Source organism: Armigeres subalbatus, chromosome 3 (genome assembly GCF_024139115.2).
Source record: "Armigeres subalbatus isolate Guangzhou_Male chromosome 3, GZ_Asu_2, whole genome shotgun sequence".
In the NCBI taxonomy this organism is placed as follows: Eukaryota; Metazoa; Arthropoda; class Insecta; order Diptera; family Culicidae; genus Armigeres; species Armigeres subalbatus.
Window position 1 is genome coordinate 119,085,412 of NC_085141.1, and position 19,468 is coordinate 119,104,879.

A 19,468-nucleotide genomic window follows, 5' to 3' on the forward strand; every position below is an offset into this window, starting at 1 on the left:
ACGCAAAGAACTTCTTGCGACCACCAGAAGGTTTTTGTGCGAAATCGAGTATCGAAAATCAATAAAAAAAAACAAGCCACTACATATGGAGATACGTTCTAACAATGGAAAACCCTGCAGATATTGTGTCGAGAGTTATGCTACCGAAGGCTTTAAATTCAAGCGAACTGTGGTGGAAGGGTCCAGGGTTCTTAGATGATGTGGACTATCGAGTCGAATTAATACCAACAGAACCACCGGATTCAGTATTGCCCGAAATGAAACACATCGTAGTCGTGGCCACCGCGCTGTACAACAGAAATCAGTTACCCGTCTTTACAAGGTTCAACTCGTTCAGGAAGCTTCAGAGAGCGACTTCGCGCTTACGGTTTCAATCCGATTCCGTTGGTAACCGTGTTGAGCAAAGGTAGGGACGTTCCGATACTTCCGATATATCGGAATATCGATATTTTTGTTTCGATATCCGATATTTTATATCGATATTTTGCTTTCAATATATCGGTCATATCGATATTTTTGCTTTCGATATCGATATATTGAATCAGAACAAAGTAACACAAAAATAACAATTGCAATGTCAACCGTCTAACCGTTAGACGGTTGAATACATTTCACTAAAAAGAGCTTAAAATATTTTTTCTGAATTGCTATGTATTTTGTGAAATAAAATACTTCAAAATTATGATGGCTATGATGATTTTTCTCGGTAGCGCTGATGGTGTGAGTTGTGCGCTGCCATCACAAATAGTTTTGGCAACTCGTCACTTTGCATGGACTGCCGTTGTGCAACATCTGTCATGCCGCTGGTTCTTGAATCCTTACGTGAATTCAATCAAATATTTGACGTGTTCCTTTGATTAATTAGATAAATTACATTTATAAATTAGGAACAGATTTGCAAAATATGAATTTAGAAGAATTTGAAAACAGGTAAATTGTCTTCTGTCATTCAAAAGAATGTCCCGTAGGAATTAAAGAGAATTTCCTTAAAATGTTTCTACGGATTTTCTAATGAAAATTTTGTTTTTTTCTTGTTGAAATTTTTGCGTAAATTTTGAAGAATGCCCGTGAAAATCATAGAGAATTTTCTCGTGAAAGATTAAGAGAATTTTCTTTTTAGTTAAGAATATTCTAATGGATTTTTCCGTGATTATTCTGAATTTTCCTTGAAAATTAAATTCAAAAAACTATTCCGTGGAAATTCTGAAGAAAGAAATTTCTGTTGTTAAGAATTAGAATAACCCATAGAGAAATACAGAAAAATGTCAGTGGAATTTCATTGTCGAAACTTCAGTTGATTTTTTCTAGCGAATGGAAAATAGCGAGTATCATGCTAAAAACGCTGCTGCTACCAGTTAAAGACAAACGGCGTCGCCGATGATTGTTGGACTGGGACACTCTAGAATCAGATTGGATGAGGTAATAGAAAAAAAGTAATTTCCAATCATTATTGTAAAGGGGTAATACGATAATAATAAAAATTGCTACAACAAATACATTCTAAATATTCTCATTTCTGAAATATCATATGATTTTCCGATATATCGATATTTTCATTCCAATATATCGGTCATATCGATACTTTGATTCGATTATCGTATCGAATCAAATATCGATATTTTGAAGTATCGGAACGTCCCTAAGCAAAGGCGCATATATGAATTCCATATTAGAATCCACGGATCCCAGGACGGAATCCCGGAGGGGAATGCTTCGGAATTGTAAAGGAGATTAAACGTCATTGGCGGTGGGAAATGAGAAACGTAAACAATATAGAGATTACACTGATGACAACTGAACCTTTTTTCAATATGACGAAATTAATCTAAACGGAAGTTAATCTAAACCAAAAGTGTGTGAGTCATTTCTCACGAATCACAAATTTATTTCAAATATATTTGTTATTGGGAAGTAACAGAACAAAATAAAAATACTTCACGCTTTAAAAAACTCTTTATTTTGAAAACTCAACTCGATCACATTATAATTAATTTAGAAAAAAAAACATATCTCGCATCAAATTATTTTTGTGTCGAAATCGCTTCGCGATACTACGCATATGTTACAAATCCTAAGATCAGTCTTTTGCTTCGACAAGGTACTCTACCCCGATTTTTAAACAAAATATCATTTCAAGTAGAAATCAGTTTGAAATGTTCCTCGAAAACTCTTTGTGTGATGAAAAATGCCCTGCGCTGATGAATGGTTTAATGGAAGAGAATATATAATTTTTTTTTAATTTCAGAAAGTGTTTGTGATTTGGGTGTTTGAAGAACTTATACATATTCTGTTCAAGTGGGGTTTTAAAACGAAGCTTTCAGTATTGTTATAAACTAGTTTACTACACTAAATAACTCATTTACCAACAGCCTTTTTGGTAATAAGCGAAATGAAGAATGTACCTAACGACAAAGGAAGTAAGTCTTGCCAACAAACCTAAAAACAGTCGAAATTCGTAAGATATAAAAAATAAGGATTCATGTTTAAATCATACCTGGAAAGCATGCATCCATCCACCGGTTGTGTGTGCCGTTTTTCCAAGCGAGAACACTCCAAACTTGGCCAACGAATCCGACGTTGTAATCGATATGTACCACGGAACATCGCCTTCGAACTTCTTGATCATGTTGGTTTGCACCATCCCGGGAGTAACCACCTGGCACTCGACGCCACTTCCGCGAAGTTCGTGGTGCAGAGCCAAACTGAAGTTGGTCACGAAGGCCTTCGCCGATGCGTACATATTCAAGTAGGCGGCCGGTCGGTAGCAGGAAGTTGACGATATGTTGACGATGATGCCGCGCTTGCGGTACTTCATCCCGGGGAGCACAATCCGTGTCATCATCGATGTACTCAGAATGTTGATGTTGATCGTTGAGACGATTTCGTCATCAGAGTTGAGGTCAAAAGTTCGCACTGTTGGGTAGTATCCGACGTTGTTTACTGTTAACGAGAAACTAATCTAAGCCTCAACTTATTTGAAAAACAATTCGATCGTTACTTACCGAGAATACCGATATCCAGCCCTTCGATCTGTTCCTTAATCATCTTGTAGATTTCTGGACCTCGGGAGAAATCCACCGCCACCCAACGGGTTTGAACATTGTACCTTTCGTAAATTTCGTTGGCCACCTTCATAAGCTTTGGTTCACTGCGTGATATCAGCACAATGTTCATGCCGTGGCTTGCCAAAATTTCCGCGTATCTTTTACCAATACCATCGGTTGCACCCGTGATAACTAGAAAGACAAATCAGTTGTATTGCGTTAATATCATTTGAATACTAATTTTTATAAACTATATAATTCTTTTTCAAACAACAACAGGGCTCATTTTTTTTTTTGGATTCTCTCCAACTGACAAAAAGTTATAAAAAGCATTCCATACCTGGGTACAATTGAAATTTTTCGAGCATTAACGAAAAAGGGTGTTTCACTTTTATTTTGCTTACTACACTTATTTGTGTGTCGAGTATGGTCACGCACGGGGTATCGTACGGGAGGAAGGGCTTCTCGGCCGAATGCCACTAGGCCGAAAGTTGTTTTGCCGAATATACCATTTGGCCGAAAAGACCATTGAGTAGACGTCTCTCTTCTCACTCCTAATTTATCACCCTATTCGGCCAACTGTCCTTTTCGGCCAAATGTCTTATTCGGCCAAATGTCCTATTCGCCCAAATGTACTATTCGGCCAAATGACCCTTCCGGCCAAACGACCTTTTCGGCCAAATGACCCTTCCGGAAAAACTCCTCTTTCGGACAAACTACCCTTTCGGCCAAACGACCTTTTCGGCTAAACGATCCTTTCGGCCAAATGACCCTTTCGGCCAAATGACCCTTTCGGCCAAACGACCCTTCCAGCCAAACGACCCTTTCAGCCAAATGGACCTTCCCTATTCGGCCATATGTCCTATTCGGCCAAATGATCAATTCGGCCGGATGACCCTTTCGGCCAAATAACTTTCGGCCAGATGGGTTTCGGCCTAGTGGCATTCAGCCAAATGACTTTCGGCCGAATGGGTTTCGGCCAAACGACTTTTCCCATCGTACGGAAACTATGAATGAAATCAGCATCCCTTGAAATATCAAAATAAAAGTGATTTAATATCTTATCTTTGACACGTTGCAACAAACTTACCTTTTCTGTTGTTGCTGGACATCAAAAAGGCATTGTTCATGTATGATTCATAATTACCCACCATCTGCGTTTGTTTTATGAAAACTGACTGACTTATCCATTTGTAAACAACCACAAGTTGCTTGAGATGTATTTGTTCTCAAATGAAATGATTTCTTCATTTGCCTGCTGGTAATGGAATACGTTATTGTATTTATTAGACTCTTCATCTATAGAACAATTCTGTATAACATATTGGAATATACAGAAGGTTGTAACATTCTATGAGAAGAGCACATAGAGTGTACCTTTCCTCTTCCATAGTACTACATTATTACAACAACGGCATAGGAGGTTTCGCAGTCAGCGATATAGCAATAGAAAGGAGAACAGACAACAACGCCCACGCCCGGCAAGAAGCACTACCCACATAATACCAAACGATATCGAGAGAGCTCAGAGCAGGAGAGCATGCGCACGAAGGTCGCAAACAAGGTCGAAGGACGAAACAATCCAGGCCCAAAAAGTCCTGGTTGAGGGCTTAGAAGTGAAGGCTCTACACGATGAGGTGACCCTCCAATGTAAACATCTGGACCGGCTCACGACAGCGGAAAAATCTTCTCGACCAAGGACCAAGGTGGAGTAGTGGTAGCACAGGCGATAATCCGCCACGATGAAGTTTCCGGCCATCGACGTAGTTGGTAAGCTGAAAGTTGGATGGTCAGTATGTCCAGCCAGCCTGTACCAACCACCGATAGTCGAAAAGTGTTTCCGCTGCCTCGAAGTGGAACACAAATCGTAGGTGTGAAAGGGCCGAATTGGACAACCTGTATTGGCGGTGCCGAGAAGAGTTGAGTACAGATACGAGGAAGCCGTGCAAATAACGTAGCACAACCTGTGGCAGTCAGTAGCAGAAGCGATCACGGAAGTCGCTATCCTGGCGGACTCATACCGCGTCCCAACAAATAACGAACGGATCCAGATGAGTGGCAATTTGTACGACGGGAAGATTCCCAATCCAGAAAGTGGAAAGGGATGAGGAGACAGTTATAGCGAAGATAAATGGAGTGTACTACTGAAGTTACTATGCCCCACCAACATGGCCGATAGACCAATTAACTCAGATAATGGATCAGCTAGCATCAGACCTGGTGGGTCGCAAGCCAGCAGTCATTGCAGGAGACTTCAATGCATGGGTGACAGAGTGAGGAAGAAACCGCTGTACTAACCGAAGAGGGCTAACGCTGCTGAAGGCCTTAGCCAAGCTGGACGGTCGTGCTGGCCTACGAGAGCCTACGAGCGAAACGGGGTGGAATTGATAATAGACGAAACATTCTGCAGTCCAAGAGAGAGTGGACGATGGTTACACCCATTTTGACCATTTGGCTATCCTCTACAGGATATGCAGTGAGGTAAGGAACATAAACCGGGGAGCTACTCCTAGATCCCGAGCGTGAAAGTTAGCCCATTTCTACCATGGTGACCTTCAGAGAAGCTATGGGTTTGGAGGAAAACACGGGAAGTTTGAGTGATAACGAACTGGTTGCACATCTGTCACGAGTATGCGATACTACGAAGAAGGCGCGATTATGGAATTGCAGGCCACTGGCATACTGGAAGAGTGAGCAAATTGCAGTCCTAGCCTCAGGGCTAGGAGAAGATTGCAAAGCGCTCGTTCACCGGAAGTGAAGGAGGAACGCATCAAGTTATTCAAAGCGGCCCTAAACTAGGCCTAAACAAAAAAGAGACACTAGCTCCTCCCGAGCGATGTCCAGAGAGGCTGGCGACGATAATTGAAATAGTTTTCTTGTAATATGGTCCTGACGAATCTATGACAAAAGGTCGACAGACAAATAGTCGAAAGGACAAAAGATCGAAAAGACAAAACTCTGAAAGTGACAGAAGGTCGAAAGGACAAAAAGTCGAAAGGGACGAAAGATCGAAAAGGACAAAAGATTGTAAACGACAAATGGTCAAAAGGGACAAAAAATGAATGAGACAAAAGGTCGAAAAGGACAAAAGGTCGAAAGGAACAAAAGGTCGAAAGGAATAAAAGGTCAATCAAGAACAAGTTGATAACAAGTCGGCTGTATTGCAAAGGAATTTGTAAAATGCATTCAACGTCAAGCAATACACTCATCTCATCAATCAAAGTTAAAGAATGATCAATTTTCAAAAAAGCAATAATTATTATGAAATAATATTATGGATATCTAGATAGTCCTGGTAGGGATAAAAAGATAGTTGATTTAAGAAATGAATAAACCTTGTATTGTCCGAAAATGATTGTCTCTTTCGACCTTTTGTTTCTTTTGACAATTTCTTCTTTTCGACCTTTTCTCTCTTTTGACCTTTTGTCCGGTTCGACGATTTGTCCTTTAGATCTTTTATCGCTTTCGACCTTTTGTCCTTTTCGATCATTTGTCCCTTCGGCGCACGGAGCAGAAGCAGGCCGCCTTTGAGTAACGCAGATTATAAGCGTCAAAGAACATCTCCAACGTTGCGTAACATCACGATTGGTTGCGGGGGAGCTCACGTTGTAAGGGAACTTCTTGTCGGAGTAAAATAGATTCTTCGTCTAGGATTCCGCCGTACGCGATCGCAAACGATCACTGGCCTCGCAATGCAAACTGGGCGAAGTGCAGATGACAAGCCAGCTGAGAAAAACGAACGATGATTAATGAGTGTGACACGGTAGTTCACGATAAGATTACCAGCAGATGCTGCCAACAAATTTGTGGAGGCGGGTAATAGGAAAGTCGAATGGTCAGTGTGTCCGTTGAGACTCCACTGTTTATATTTACTTATTTATATTTTATTGTTTCATCTGAACTTTTTTATGGGGACATTAGACCATATTTGACAGGCATCCACATAAGTACTTCAAGATCAATGCACTTTACTTTTCTTTTGCAAAAACTATACACTTATAAAATAAATACTTAAATCGATTATTCCAGCAACACATTGTTTTCTCGTGGCTTCAGATTTATCAAGATTTAAATGAAGTTACATCACAGATGTCGATCACAATACAACTAATTCTTCAAACCCTATCTTTGAGAAGAGTTTAAAAATCGCAATTGAAGTGCTTATTTCAGATTTCACCAGTAAAATCTTCATAAGTTTGATAAGTGTGCTCAGAATCAGCTGCTCTTCCGGAATCTTATCATTTACCAATTGCTTTCCTGGTAACGTAAGATATTATGACCGTTCCCAGCGTATGAGGTACTAAATCCTGCCAACAAACCTGGAAATTCACAAAAACAAAACATCAGTAGTTAACATTCTTGAATACATTCCCTCATACCTGTAAGGTATGCTTCCATCCACCGGTAGTGTGCGCCGTTTTTCCAAGCGAGAACACTCCAAATTTGGCCAGCGAATCCACCGTAGTAACTCCGACGTACCAGGGAATATCCTCCTCCAAATGCTTAATCATGTTGGTGTGCGTCATGCCGGGAACCACCGCTTGGCATTTGACACCTTTTCCACGCAGTTCGTGATTCAAAGCCAAGCTGAAGTTCGTAACGAAGGACTTCGCCGAAGAGTACATGTTTAGGAATGCAGCCGGCCGGTAACAACCGATAGAGGAAATGTTCACGATGATCCCACGCCTGCGATTTTTCATGCCCGGGAGCACAATCCGCGACATCATTACAGTGCTCAAAATGTTGATGTTGATCGTCGAGATAATTTCCTCCTCAGTATTACGGTGGAAGCTTTGCACAGCTGGATAGTAGCCAACGTTGTTTACTAAGAAGAAAGAATATAAAACTAATCCGTTTGAAGGAAGATTCGAAGCTTACCTAGAATCCCAATATCAAGATCTTGAATTTGATCGCTGATCGTTTTGTAAATCTCCGGTCCTTGAGAAAAATCAACAGCAACCCATCTGGTTTGAACGTTGTACCTCTCGTGAATTTCATTGGCCACCTTCATCAGCTTCGGTTCACTTCGTGAAAGAAGCATGATGTGCATGCCCTTGCTCGCAAGAATTTCCGCGTACCGTTTGCCGATACCATCGGTAGCACCAGTTATAACTGAGTGAATGAAATAGGTTAATCTTTGATTCGCCATAATTTATCTTAGATTGTACTCCAAACTATTAACCTGTATAATCATTACTCTTACCCGTGATGATGATGATGACGATGAAGTGATACTATATTACTGTCTACTGTAACACAACACCTTCCTGTAGCACTGAAATGAACTGAAAAGCGATTTGATCGAGATTATATTATTGTTTGCAATTGATTGATCTTTATTGTGAAGCAGCGAGACTAAGAAGCACAACCACGAGCTTAAACACTTGAGGAATATGCTAAAATCTTGTTGCACAGTCCAAACTTTACAAACAACAATAAAATCTTAATCTCGAATGACAGAATATACAATGTCCATGTCCTTTTTCTAAAACTTTCTATCTACTGGAGAAATATGAGTTAATGGATTTCAACTATGTATGAGCAAAATTTCAAATCTAATTCAATAATTTAATGCAATGATAATGTTAGTATGTTAAGGATCGTGTATATTTTACGACGAGATACATCTAGTTCTAACAAAATTGGATTACAACTATCCAGAAGCTTCACTTTTTACAGCTTTGAAAAAAAGGAAAGTAAACCTGGCCCCTCCCATAACTACTGCAAGCAGGCTTGTAAAATGTCATCTGCATGTCATTTGACTAATTTGCTCATAACTTTCTTTAGAAGCAAAATTTCTTCCATAATTTTGAATGTACTCATAACGCTTGAGTAGGGTTATATTTTTGTCCAAGGGTACATTGCTCTAAGTATAACATCAAAAGCTGGAGAGTGAAAACTCTCCAAAATGTCACGTGTCATTTGACATAATGTCATTTGAATGACATTTTGCCTCCCACGCCCCAGATTACATATTTACAGCAAAGTCTCGTTAGACAAAGTTGTAGGCCCATTTAACCGCTATAAGTTCGTCATACAACATGAATTGATAGCTACCTTCTGAAACAAGTTCTGGGAAAATTATACAAACGAATGCAAATGACATTTTACAACACTGACTGCAAGTTATTGGGCTTACCTGGGATTTAGTGTTGTCGGACAGAAGGGACAGGGAGCTCTGTTAATTTTCTATAAAAGCTACTAAATTATCCGCAAGCAGACTACCAAATCGAACGTGTGCTGCTCAAAGGGCACTAGGCAAGACCCTGTACCAACCTGGATATCTGTTTGGCTACAACGTCGTTACACCTATGCTAGCGATCAAAAGTCTTGGCCGACGTTCTTCCAGTTTTCCCGAAAGTTCAAGGCCTCAGGTCTGATTCCGCCGCATGAAGCCCGAAATCGTCGGCCTCTTCCAATTCTCTCTTTTCTGTCATTTGCACTAAGTGCCAGCCAACTGAAGACAAACCACTCACACACCCACCTCCCCCGAACTCCGAACACACACGCCAACAGTATTCATCATACTAGCTCCAACGTGCCTAAATCTCCATATGCTACTGCAACACTTGTACTGCTGCCTGTTTTGAATAGTCGGGCCTTAAGACCGGACGCCATGACCCCACCGGAACTACCGTATTCGACACACAGTGAGCGAAGATGCGACAAAAGAGAGCCTGCCCAGATCCCCTGGTGGCCGACCCCCCTCAGTGGTCTGGGAAACACCCCTCGGTACCTGGGATAGACGGACGAGGGACGCCTTTCCCCCTGCAAGCCAGTCAAACGCAAAGTCTATAGTTAGGCATGCTCGGAATGCTTTCTCTGGCTTTTACCCGGATTTTCCGACGCTGATTGTATAACCGGCTTTGCTGGAAACACATTTTCAGGATGTAAGTTCCATTGTTCTCGGCCGCTTTCAGGGCAGCCCGAGGACACCAACCCGGGTAATAAATTCCAACAGGTACAGCATCTCAAGCATCCTAGGCACTCCAGCCTAGGCTATAAGTCCTGCTTCTTCCAGCAATGTAGTCCAGCTCTCCCCTCCGACCCTATTGTCGGTTATGAGAAATATCTCAACCAGTTAGTACATAGTTCTCCCGTCGATCACAGTATCCCATCTGACACCTCCGAAGGACCTCAACCCAACAAATAACCTGGTTTTTACCCTATGACCAACACAACACGACTGGTGCATCGGATGATACGCCCCCACCTTTCATTGTGACGGAACAACACAGCCTACTTGCTCCCCTTCCGACCCTCAGCCGTCCGTTCGGAAGACAACTTTTACCTCCAATGGAATATCAACAAATATTGGAACAACTATCCCACTCTGCAGCTATCAACTCAAAACAGCCCACTGTATGTAATTGGCCTACAGGAGGTCATTCGAGTCGCTCCTGACTTCTTAAATTGCTCCCTTGGAGAATCGGTTGCGATTGGTTCGTTCGTTCGTTTGATGTGCTGCAGCCCAGCAGTGACTTCCCAGTTGTTCGAGTTTGACAAGAAACGCACATCATTAAGCCTGGGGGACCATAGTTTTGATTCGCGTGGCATCATCCTGCTAGAGTCGTTTGAGAATGTCGATCTTGTTCCATTCAACAACAGCTCGCCTACCTTTTTCAACGGCCATTTAGCCACCGCGATCCATGCTCCCTGACCTCAAGTGGGACATATTGGACGTTCTCGGTTACCATCCAAACCCTCAAAACATATAAAGAAAAACACTACGATGGTATGGCACTAAAAGAAAATTCCCGCATATTCAGTTAATCCGGCCCAAACCGCTGACTAACTTTGGGGGAGAAGGGGGGGTTGGGTTGTTAACGCGCTTGGTGGTAAGCGAAGGACTTCCCCATTCACATTGATACACCTTACTGCATTGGGGAATACTTCGCCGGCTTAGTGTCGATCGATGAATGCGCTCTGCCGAATTCCAGCGGTCCGATATTGGTAAATCCCTCGAAAACTTTTGACTTCCACCGGATCCTCAACGGTCCTAGACAAAGCTATTTTCCTCCTCTCTGCTAAAAAATCCGATGTAAAGTATGACTTTGTGATAAACGAAAAAGAAAGTGAGCAAAGAGATCCTCTCTTTTGGACATTCGACGTTTTCAAAAATTAGGTGAGAGCTATCTCCCCTTTGGTTACGCGTAGTACATAATACCACAGATAACAGATATTGATGCTGGTATCCGATACTTGTGTAAACATCTGCAACCGTTAATCCAAATGTATTTTAAATTGGAGAAGGGTTTGGCAATCATTTGGAGATGGCGCAAAGATCATTGTTATGGAAAACGCAGCCCGAATTCTTCTGTCAAATGCATTCGACGGTTGCTTGTCAGCTGCGTCCGTATGGACTTCCGCAATCAGTTGAGTAGATGGCAGTAGTGGGCCAACGTATATCAATTAAAAAGTTTACACAGGATTTTCAATAAAATTTGTTCTAGCCTAAATATCTGTTATCTGTGATAATACCAACACTCCCGCTTAGAGGTGTGCGCCGGTCCAAAAATCGGCGGCGGCGGCGTTTGTCATAATTTTGATCGGCGGCGGCGGCGTTTCAGCGTCACGTCGAAAGTCATTTTAACCGGCGGCGGCGGCGTGAATCGGAGTAGTGATTTTTTTATAACGTACCCGAAAAAAAAAATTACGGGATATTTTCAAGACATCAATGGGAGCATTTTTTTAGAAAATTCTTTAAGTTTTACCAAAATATTCATCATTGGAAATTATTTTTGAAACTCTCAAAGGAACTACTTTATAGCTCTTTGTAATCCCAATCCTAAATTGTGGTTGGAAATTTCAGCGGGAAATACTTCAGAGAGATTTTCATGAGAAATTGTTCCAAATTTTGTATAGAAAATTGTTTAGAAAATTCTCGGAAACTTACTGTTGACTTTTCCAGAATACTCAAGAAAATATTTTGTCAAATTTACACTGAACAGTTTTCGGAATATCAACAGGAGTTTTTATGGGAAACTCACTGGAGGTTTCACCAGAAATTTTCCGTGGAAGATTTTTCAAAACGAATATTTTTTTGTATTTGAATGGAAATTTAGGAAATTCATTCTAATTGGCATGGGATTTTTTTGAATTGCCATAGAGAATTCTTTGGAATTTGCATGAGGAATTTTCCATAGGGTGACGACTACCCGGAAAACCTGGAACGATGCTGAAATTATCAGAGAATTCCTGATACAATAATGGAAATTTCAAACATAAAAAAATAACCAATTTTATAACTGAACACGTATAGATCGTTGTTCCGATGCATGAACAAAAAAAAGTTTAACCAGCTTCAAAGCAATTCCTGGATAATTCCCAAAGCAATACCTAAAGAAAACTAAGAATTTATTGGGGAAATCAATTAGGTTTTGCTTGTAAACTCTTTTGAGAATTCCCTCGGAAAATCTTCAGGAATTCATTAAAAAACACTAAATAATTAAAAATTTCAAGGCAGTTCCTGGAAAAACTTTTGGAGAAATTTGTGGATCAATTTTCAAAGGAATTTCCGGATGGTTTTCCAAAGGACGCTCAATGCGGGTTGTAAAAATTATTAGCGTAATTTTCTAAATTCTTCCTGGGGGAATTTCCAAGATGAGTCCCCGAATGAATTCCTGAAGGAATTTTTAAAAGTAATTCAGGATGAATTTCCGAAAGGGTTCTTTACGGAACTCCCACAGTAGAACATGAAAGGATTTTCAAAAAGAAACCTCAAGGAAATTGTGAAGGATTTTTGCTAAAGGAATTTTCCTTGGAATTCTGAATGGATTTTCCAAAAGAATTCCTAGAAGAATTTTCAAAGGAATTTCGAGAGGTATTCTCGAACGAAGAATTTGTAAGAAAAATAATCCAAAATGAATTTATGAATAGATTCCCGAAGGAATTTTTAAATCAATTCAAATCAATTTCTAAATCAAAATCAAACTATGGAAACTTTAAACGAATTTACGAATGTTCAAAGGAATTTGTAAAATAAATGCTAAAAAAACTCCCTAGAAATGACCGGAAAATTCCGGAGTAGGGTTTCTTACCCCATTCCCGGCCTAACATGCATGCGACTGCATTATTTAATTGATATTTATGACAGGAAGCAACTTTTCCTAAATTTCGTGTGCCGTGCAATACTGCAATGGGGCTCACTTCTGCTTAAAATAGCTTTTCTTGGTAAACATTGTTTGGAAAAGCTTTTATTTGATTTAAATTTACGAAGTCCAGCACTAATTTCAGTCATAGCGATTTCATTTCCGGCCCACTTCCAAACCGGTTCCCGGCCTAAGCAAAATCAATTTCTCAACACCTTACTCTCATTCTCTCTCGGGACGGTAGAAAATACGACGTAAACAAAAATAAGCACGTTCAACGCCGACATGATGCCAGATGGTATTATAAATAATAATTTTTATTTGGTTGAAAAGATATATTCACTCATCCAAATTACTTCCAAAGGCTTAAACACTATATTTTTGTAACTTTTTGAAATCGAGAGAATTACAAATAACATGATACGGTCAACTAATTAGATAGTTTTGCTATGAACGTTGAGAGATTTAGTTCATACTAAAAAAGACTCCTTGCCTTTTGGCAGCACGGTGCGGCTAGAAGTTCTTAGGCCGAGGTGAATTTTTGTTGTTGATTGTATCTAGAACTGTGACGATTTTCAGGTAGGTGTTTATATGAAAATACCGTTTTGTAAAAGTGGAAAGATTCACTCCGGCTCAGTGGTGTAGCAACAGAGAGTGGTTGTTCGTAATGCACATTTTTATTTTCTATAATTGGACCAGTTAGGAGTGAAATAAATTGTTGAAAAATATTGAGTATTGTGCGAAATAAATGAGAGACTTTTTTTAAAATTATCAACCATAAACCTACGGCTTCCAAAAAGTGTAAATCCTTAGTTTTCTGTGCAGTGAACCGGAAATCGGGTCCATAGGCCCAAGTAGTGATTTACCCTAGTTACTTGAGGAATTTTCAAAACAAATATCGAAAATAATCTCCTCTAGGAATTCCAGAAATAATTTCCAAATAAATAAGGAACTTAAGGAAAGGAACTTCCGAAAGAACCTCTAAAGGAATTTTCGTAGTAATATCCAGTGTTTTCAAAAGTTTTCGTAAATGAATTCTTAAAAATCACCAAGGATTTAAAATAAATCCGAAGCATTTTCCAAATGTATTCCAGTAGAGAATAAGTACTAAAACACTAGTGTCGCTATAACCATTAAAATTATTTTGCCATTAAAAATTATTTTGCCTCTATAAGCTTAACCCGAGCAAAGTCTAAAAACATAATGAGAGCATATAGAAAACATATTTTGATTTTGACATCAAATTGAAATCATAATATGTTTTCAAATATGAATAATCATGATTGATTACATATTTTGATCTCTTTTTTCTGTTCTAAATTATATGATCTGACATCAAACTGTGTACTTATTTTGCTATCGAAACCAATGTTTTCGATTTGATGTCACAGTAAGATTTTTCTGCTATACATTTTGTTTTTTTAAGGACACTCCTCACGGAATCCAAGTTTCAAAGTGCTCGCGTTTTCAGTGGCACACCACTTAATACGGAAGCGGCGCACAATTGTCATTTTTTTTATATGGCTTTGCTGCGTCGCAGCATGTGTAAAAAGATAAAAATGACAGTTGTGCGTTGCTTCCGTACCGAGTGGTGTGCCCCCGAAAACGCGAGCACTTTAAAACTTGGATTCCGTAAGGAGTTACCTTAACCGTTAAAACGACCAAAAAGATATCAAATTATTTTCTGAAGAAAGTCCCGAACAAATTTCTGGATCAATTCTTTAAAAAGTTTACTAAAGTTCCCCTAACGAAATTACCTAATTAAAATTGATCGAATTTTCGAAAAAATTTAAAAGAATATTTGAAGAAATCTTTAAAGTATTTTACGAAGGAGACCCTAAAGGAATTTCTGAATAAAATTCTGGAGGAAGTTCCGAAGGAATTGTTGAATAAAATTTACAAAATTTACACATCTGGACCTAGCAAAAGTATCCAATAACTCTCAAAATTCATCTATTGAATTTGATATGTCGCAAGATGGGTTTCGGAACTAACCGAAATTTGTCCACTTCCCTGAGGGAACCAGATTCTCGGAAACACTTCCGGACCTTGTCAGGTTCCGGGAACCAGGTTCCCGTAACTCCCGGAACCATTTTCTGGTGATCAAATTGTATCAAAACTGACTTCCGATACTGGTCTAGGATGATTGAGAACGTTTGTACTAAAATTATTGTTACCATCGCTCATTCATCAATGGTTTTTAAAAACGGCCCGTTTTTGACCGCACCTGACCCAGGACTCCATCCTAGTAAATCCGACCGGATTGACACCTTAGTCAAATCAAATCATGAACCATTCTCTGAAAATTTCATGGCACTCGACCATAGAATAAGCCCATACGGATTATTTCAATTTTGATTTTAGACTAGAACCGCAACGGATTAAGCATCAAAAAGCAGAAAAGCCAAAATTTTAATCACTCTACTAATACACCCGAACATACACACGCCTACTTTTCAACTTAGTGTTCGATTAGCATTTCCTCAGTTATTAATTTTTATCTTTGTATGCGCACCGCAATGCATGAGTATGTACCTTGGGTGTACAACGAATACACTATGACCAGAGAGTCGAGAATGTTTCCGGAACGAGAATCGAAATGCGGATTGGCAATCCTACGCCTTTACTCGCAAGACTAACCGGAGAATCACACGCACATACACACAAACATACCCACAAGCAGACATCACCTCAAATCGTCGAGCTGAGTTGATTGTTATGATACATGGACGACTGTTCCAGAAATTATAAGCACACTAACAAATAGGGGCCCTCCTTAGCCGTGTGGTAAGACGCGCGGCTACAAAGCAAGACCATGCTGAGGGTGGCTGGGTTCGATTCCCGGTGCCGGTCTAGGCAATTTTCGGATTGGAAATTGTCTCGACTTCCCTGGGCATAAAAGTATCATCGTGTTAGCCTCATGATATACGAATGCAAAAATGGTAACCTGGCTTAGAAACCTCGCAGTTAATAACTGTGGAAGTGCTTAATGAACACTAAGCTGCGAGGTGGCTCTGTCCCAGTGTGGGGACGTAATGCCAATAAGAAGAAGAAGAACAAATAGTCGCTAAATGCATGTAATGTTCCATGAAAATTTCGTTGCGTCCTACAAATCATATCTATTAATAAACGTGATGTAATTTTCCGAATATTTTGCGTCAAATTTAGAAAATATTTAGCTTCCAAAAAGCTCCGAAAAATTGGTCTGCATAAATTGACCAATTTTAGGGTGCCTTTTTTTGAAAAATCACCTAGTAAAAAACGTAGCTCTAGAGCTATTAGATAAGTTTAATTTTCAATGGAAGTGTATAGGAATGTTAGTGTTGCCGTCGAGAAGTGGTTGCGAATATGTTGCAAAGATTAGAAAACCTCGAAAAATTGTAAAACTTCGGCTAGGAACATTGTAATAAATTGATATAGCGAGGCATAAAGATCAAATTACTTTGGCGTTTGGTTTATGTTGGGGTTCATTAAGAATCCTAGTCATAAGCCAACATTGATTAAATAAAGCAAAAACTTGTTAAATATGTGAAAACGAGGGCCCGACATTTATGTTACGTTTTTTGCAATGGCACTCTGTAGGTTTCAAATGCCTCTAATTCCCTTTCTGTTACAATATTTTTAGTTTTTAAACTTGTAATGCTTGGTAAATAAGTATCATGACCATACACAATGGATTTATTGTGAATATTGATAATTAATATGAAGAAAGCACTTGAAACTGTGTTGTGCAAACACCTCAAAACCGTGTGAAGGAAAAAAAATCCTAAAACATGACTTATATTCCATAAAATCTGCAAAACTCGATGCTAGAAGAAAGTAGACAACATAATAAACTAGACGTAGCCGGAAATAATGCGATGGATTTCTACGTCGTAAAAAGTCGTGTTTTATCTTAACATCCCAGCCCATAGTTCGATCTGTCTTAATCATAATAGGAAACAATTGGACAGGATTCTGCGTTGAATGCAGCTTATTGCAAGCAATTCAGTTAAGGATAATTGTAAAAAAAGAGTGAGACTTTTTTTCGCAAATTTTCAAGATATTTGGAAATCAATTTTTTGCCAAAAAAATCATTTTGATTTTACCGCAATATTTTTCTACCCTGTAAATGAATATGACACTCAGGTATGGTAACATTCAAGTTATATCATAGGTCTGGTCAAATTTTCAGAAAAATCGGTTCTCGTGCAACCGAGATGTAGAGTTCCAATGTAAACTATTTTGTATAAAAAACGGCAAGTGAGCACTTTATTATGCTGGTCACTGTATAGCCTTGCGGTTTATAGAAAAAAAATGTTTGTTGAATTCCACGAAATATCAATTCAAACCGTTTAAAAAAAAATCATTCGAGGACCGCATACACTCAAACAAAAATTAAATTTGAGAGTTAATGATTACGCTCATTATTTAATTCAGGACCAGATTTAAGAGATAGTTGACAGATTAATGGTGAATTGTAGAACCCTTAAAATTAAAGTTGCTGATGTCTTGATGATACTTAGCTACTCTTTACTTCAAACTGTATGATGTTTTTCATAAAGAAGTCATAGATTATGTTGCAAAATATAACTAAGCGTTGCCAATTATGATTATGTTGAAAATTATAACTTTTTTATAAACATAATTTTATCTAAATCCAAGAAATGGTAGATCACAAAATTTTATTATAATAATGACGAGTGTGTATATATTGGTTTTGAAATTTACAATGAACAGGCGTTATTGATAATATGAATTTTTGCTCAGAAGATACATGAAGTCTTTTTTACAATGATTTGTAAGATGTAAGATCAAACATAATTGTTCAAGCTTAATATTGGTGCATGTATAAATAAACAAAATAAATGTATGGATAAAAAATCTAAACAAAACTTTTATGGAATGATGAATTTATCTGCAATACAAGTATGCCAAAATTTAAAACATAAAAACTTGAGAGTCGATTTCAAAATGTGGCTTAGGTATGGGAAAATTAAGCAATATTTATATCAACAATGAACGTTGAACGTTAAAAATAAAACAACTTAATCTTAACACATAACATCTTTTATGAAACAGAGAATGATTTGACTTAAACCAAATCACTTCCAACATACCTGCCCATGGTCCATATCGTTCCGTCAGTGGTCTATTTCGAAACCACCCTTTGATGGTGCCCCAAATGAGACCGAGCAGCGATTCCAGGAATGTGTTGTACGCCCACAGGAACGACGCATACACGCCAAACCCCATCAAAAACAACTGCCCGTAGAACATCATCGCGATGGATTTCAACACAACACTGAACAAAAGATCAAAATACAATTCTTCTCACACTTAAAGGATCGAAATTTCGCGGTCTGTATGCTATAAGAGCTAGATAGCAAATACGATATAATCGACTTAAACATCAGGGTATTACGGGGGAAAAATTTCACGCCTGTATACGGAAAATCAAAACTTCCTTTCAGGGCTGTACCACGCTGCGCCGACAGCGTGCGCCATGTCCATTTGAAAGCTCGATGAAAACTAGGCCAGTACAGCCAACCGCTTGATTTCGCCTTGTCCAGTTCACTGCCAAATAGCTATCAACTGATAGCGCGCCGCGCCGATCGGCGAAAATCAAGTACGATTTTTCACCAAGTAGTGCCGACACCACCGTCAACTTGGTGTGATATCGAACTTGAGCTCATTTGGTTCTGGAGGCACGATATATTGTTTACTAGAGAGACGAGCCTCCGACACCGAACGCAATCGATGGCTGTCCGTGGCACACTATGGGACAAACCAACCGAAACGGAGAATAAACCCACGATTGGGCTTTCTGCCTTTTGTTTCGATGAGACCAAATCAAGCATTTCTCGGACCAAGGGAGAATCGTTCTAGTGGAATGTCTTCACTAGTCATAAAACGAATAACAATTCCACCAATTGATAGTAACTCCACAGATACAATGTTCGACCTTAACAGGAAGGCCGTCTACGCGTACTTGGCTCGGCTTGAGCGTACCGGTACCTTATCTTATTCTACTACCGTGTTTACATCTATTCGGTTAACAGAACCATGTGGATAGGAATTAAAGCAAACATGGGACAGATATGCATTTGTGGGCGGAATTGACACTAGGTTATCTGTTCCACAAAGGCTGCTACCGTTTGCTTTGGTGATGATACGAAACAAAAAGGCTACAGACGTAAGTTTGATTGTGATTTGTTCATATTTGGGCTGAAGCGATCTTATAGCTCAACAGGTGATACAGGGGTTAGACAAAAAGGTTGAGATAGGTAAAAATAAGTCGAAATTCAAATCAGCATAACTTTGCGTATAATAATCCGATTTTGATAAAACCAG

At 39.3% G+C, this 19,468-nt stretch overlaps 2 protein-coding genes across 2 annotated transcripts; both read right to left on the reverse strand.

Moving 5' to 3' along the window:
* Positions 1 to 1,941: 1,941 nt before the first annotated feature.
* Positions 1,942 to 18,794, reverse strand: LOC134219205 (inactive hydroxysteroid dehydrogenase-like protein 1). Its single transcript, XM_062697900.1, has 4 exons — positions 18,235 to 18,794; positions 3,003 to 3,236; positions 2,495 to 2,940; positions 1,942 to 2,436 (listed from the first exon to the last, which is right to left on the reverse strand). The coding sequence occupies exons 1-4, from the start codon at positions 18,395 to 18,397 to the stop codon at positions 2,356 to 2,358; spliced, it is 924 nt and encodes a 307-aa protein (XP_062553884.1). The 5' UTR covers positions 18,398 to 18,794; the 3' UTR covers positions 1,942 to 2,355.
* Positions 7,076 to 8,332, reverse strand: LOC134219206 (inactive hydroxysteroid dehydrogenase-like protein 1). The gene is made up of 4 exons (XM_062697901.1): positions 8,248 to 8,332; positions 7,923 to 8,156; positions 7,424 to 7,869; positions 7,076 to 7,363 (listed from the first exon to the last, which is right to left on the reverse strand). The coding sequence occupies exons 2-4, from the start codon at positions 8,092 to 8,094 to the stop codon at positions 7,283 to 7,285; spliced, it is 699 nt and encodes a 232-aa protein (XP_062553885.1). The 5' UTR covers positions 8,095 to 8,156; positions 8,248 to 8,332; the 3' UTR covers positions 7,076 to 7,282.
* Positions 18,795 to 19,468: the final 674 nt, after the last annotated feature.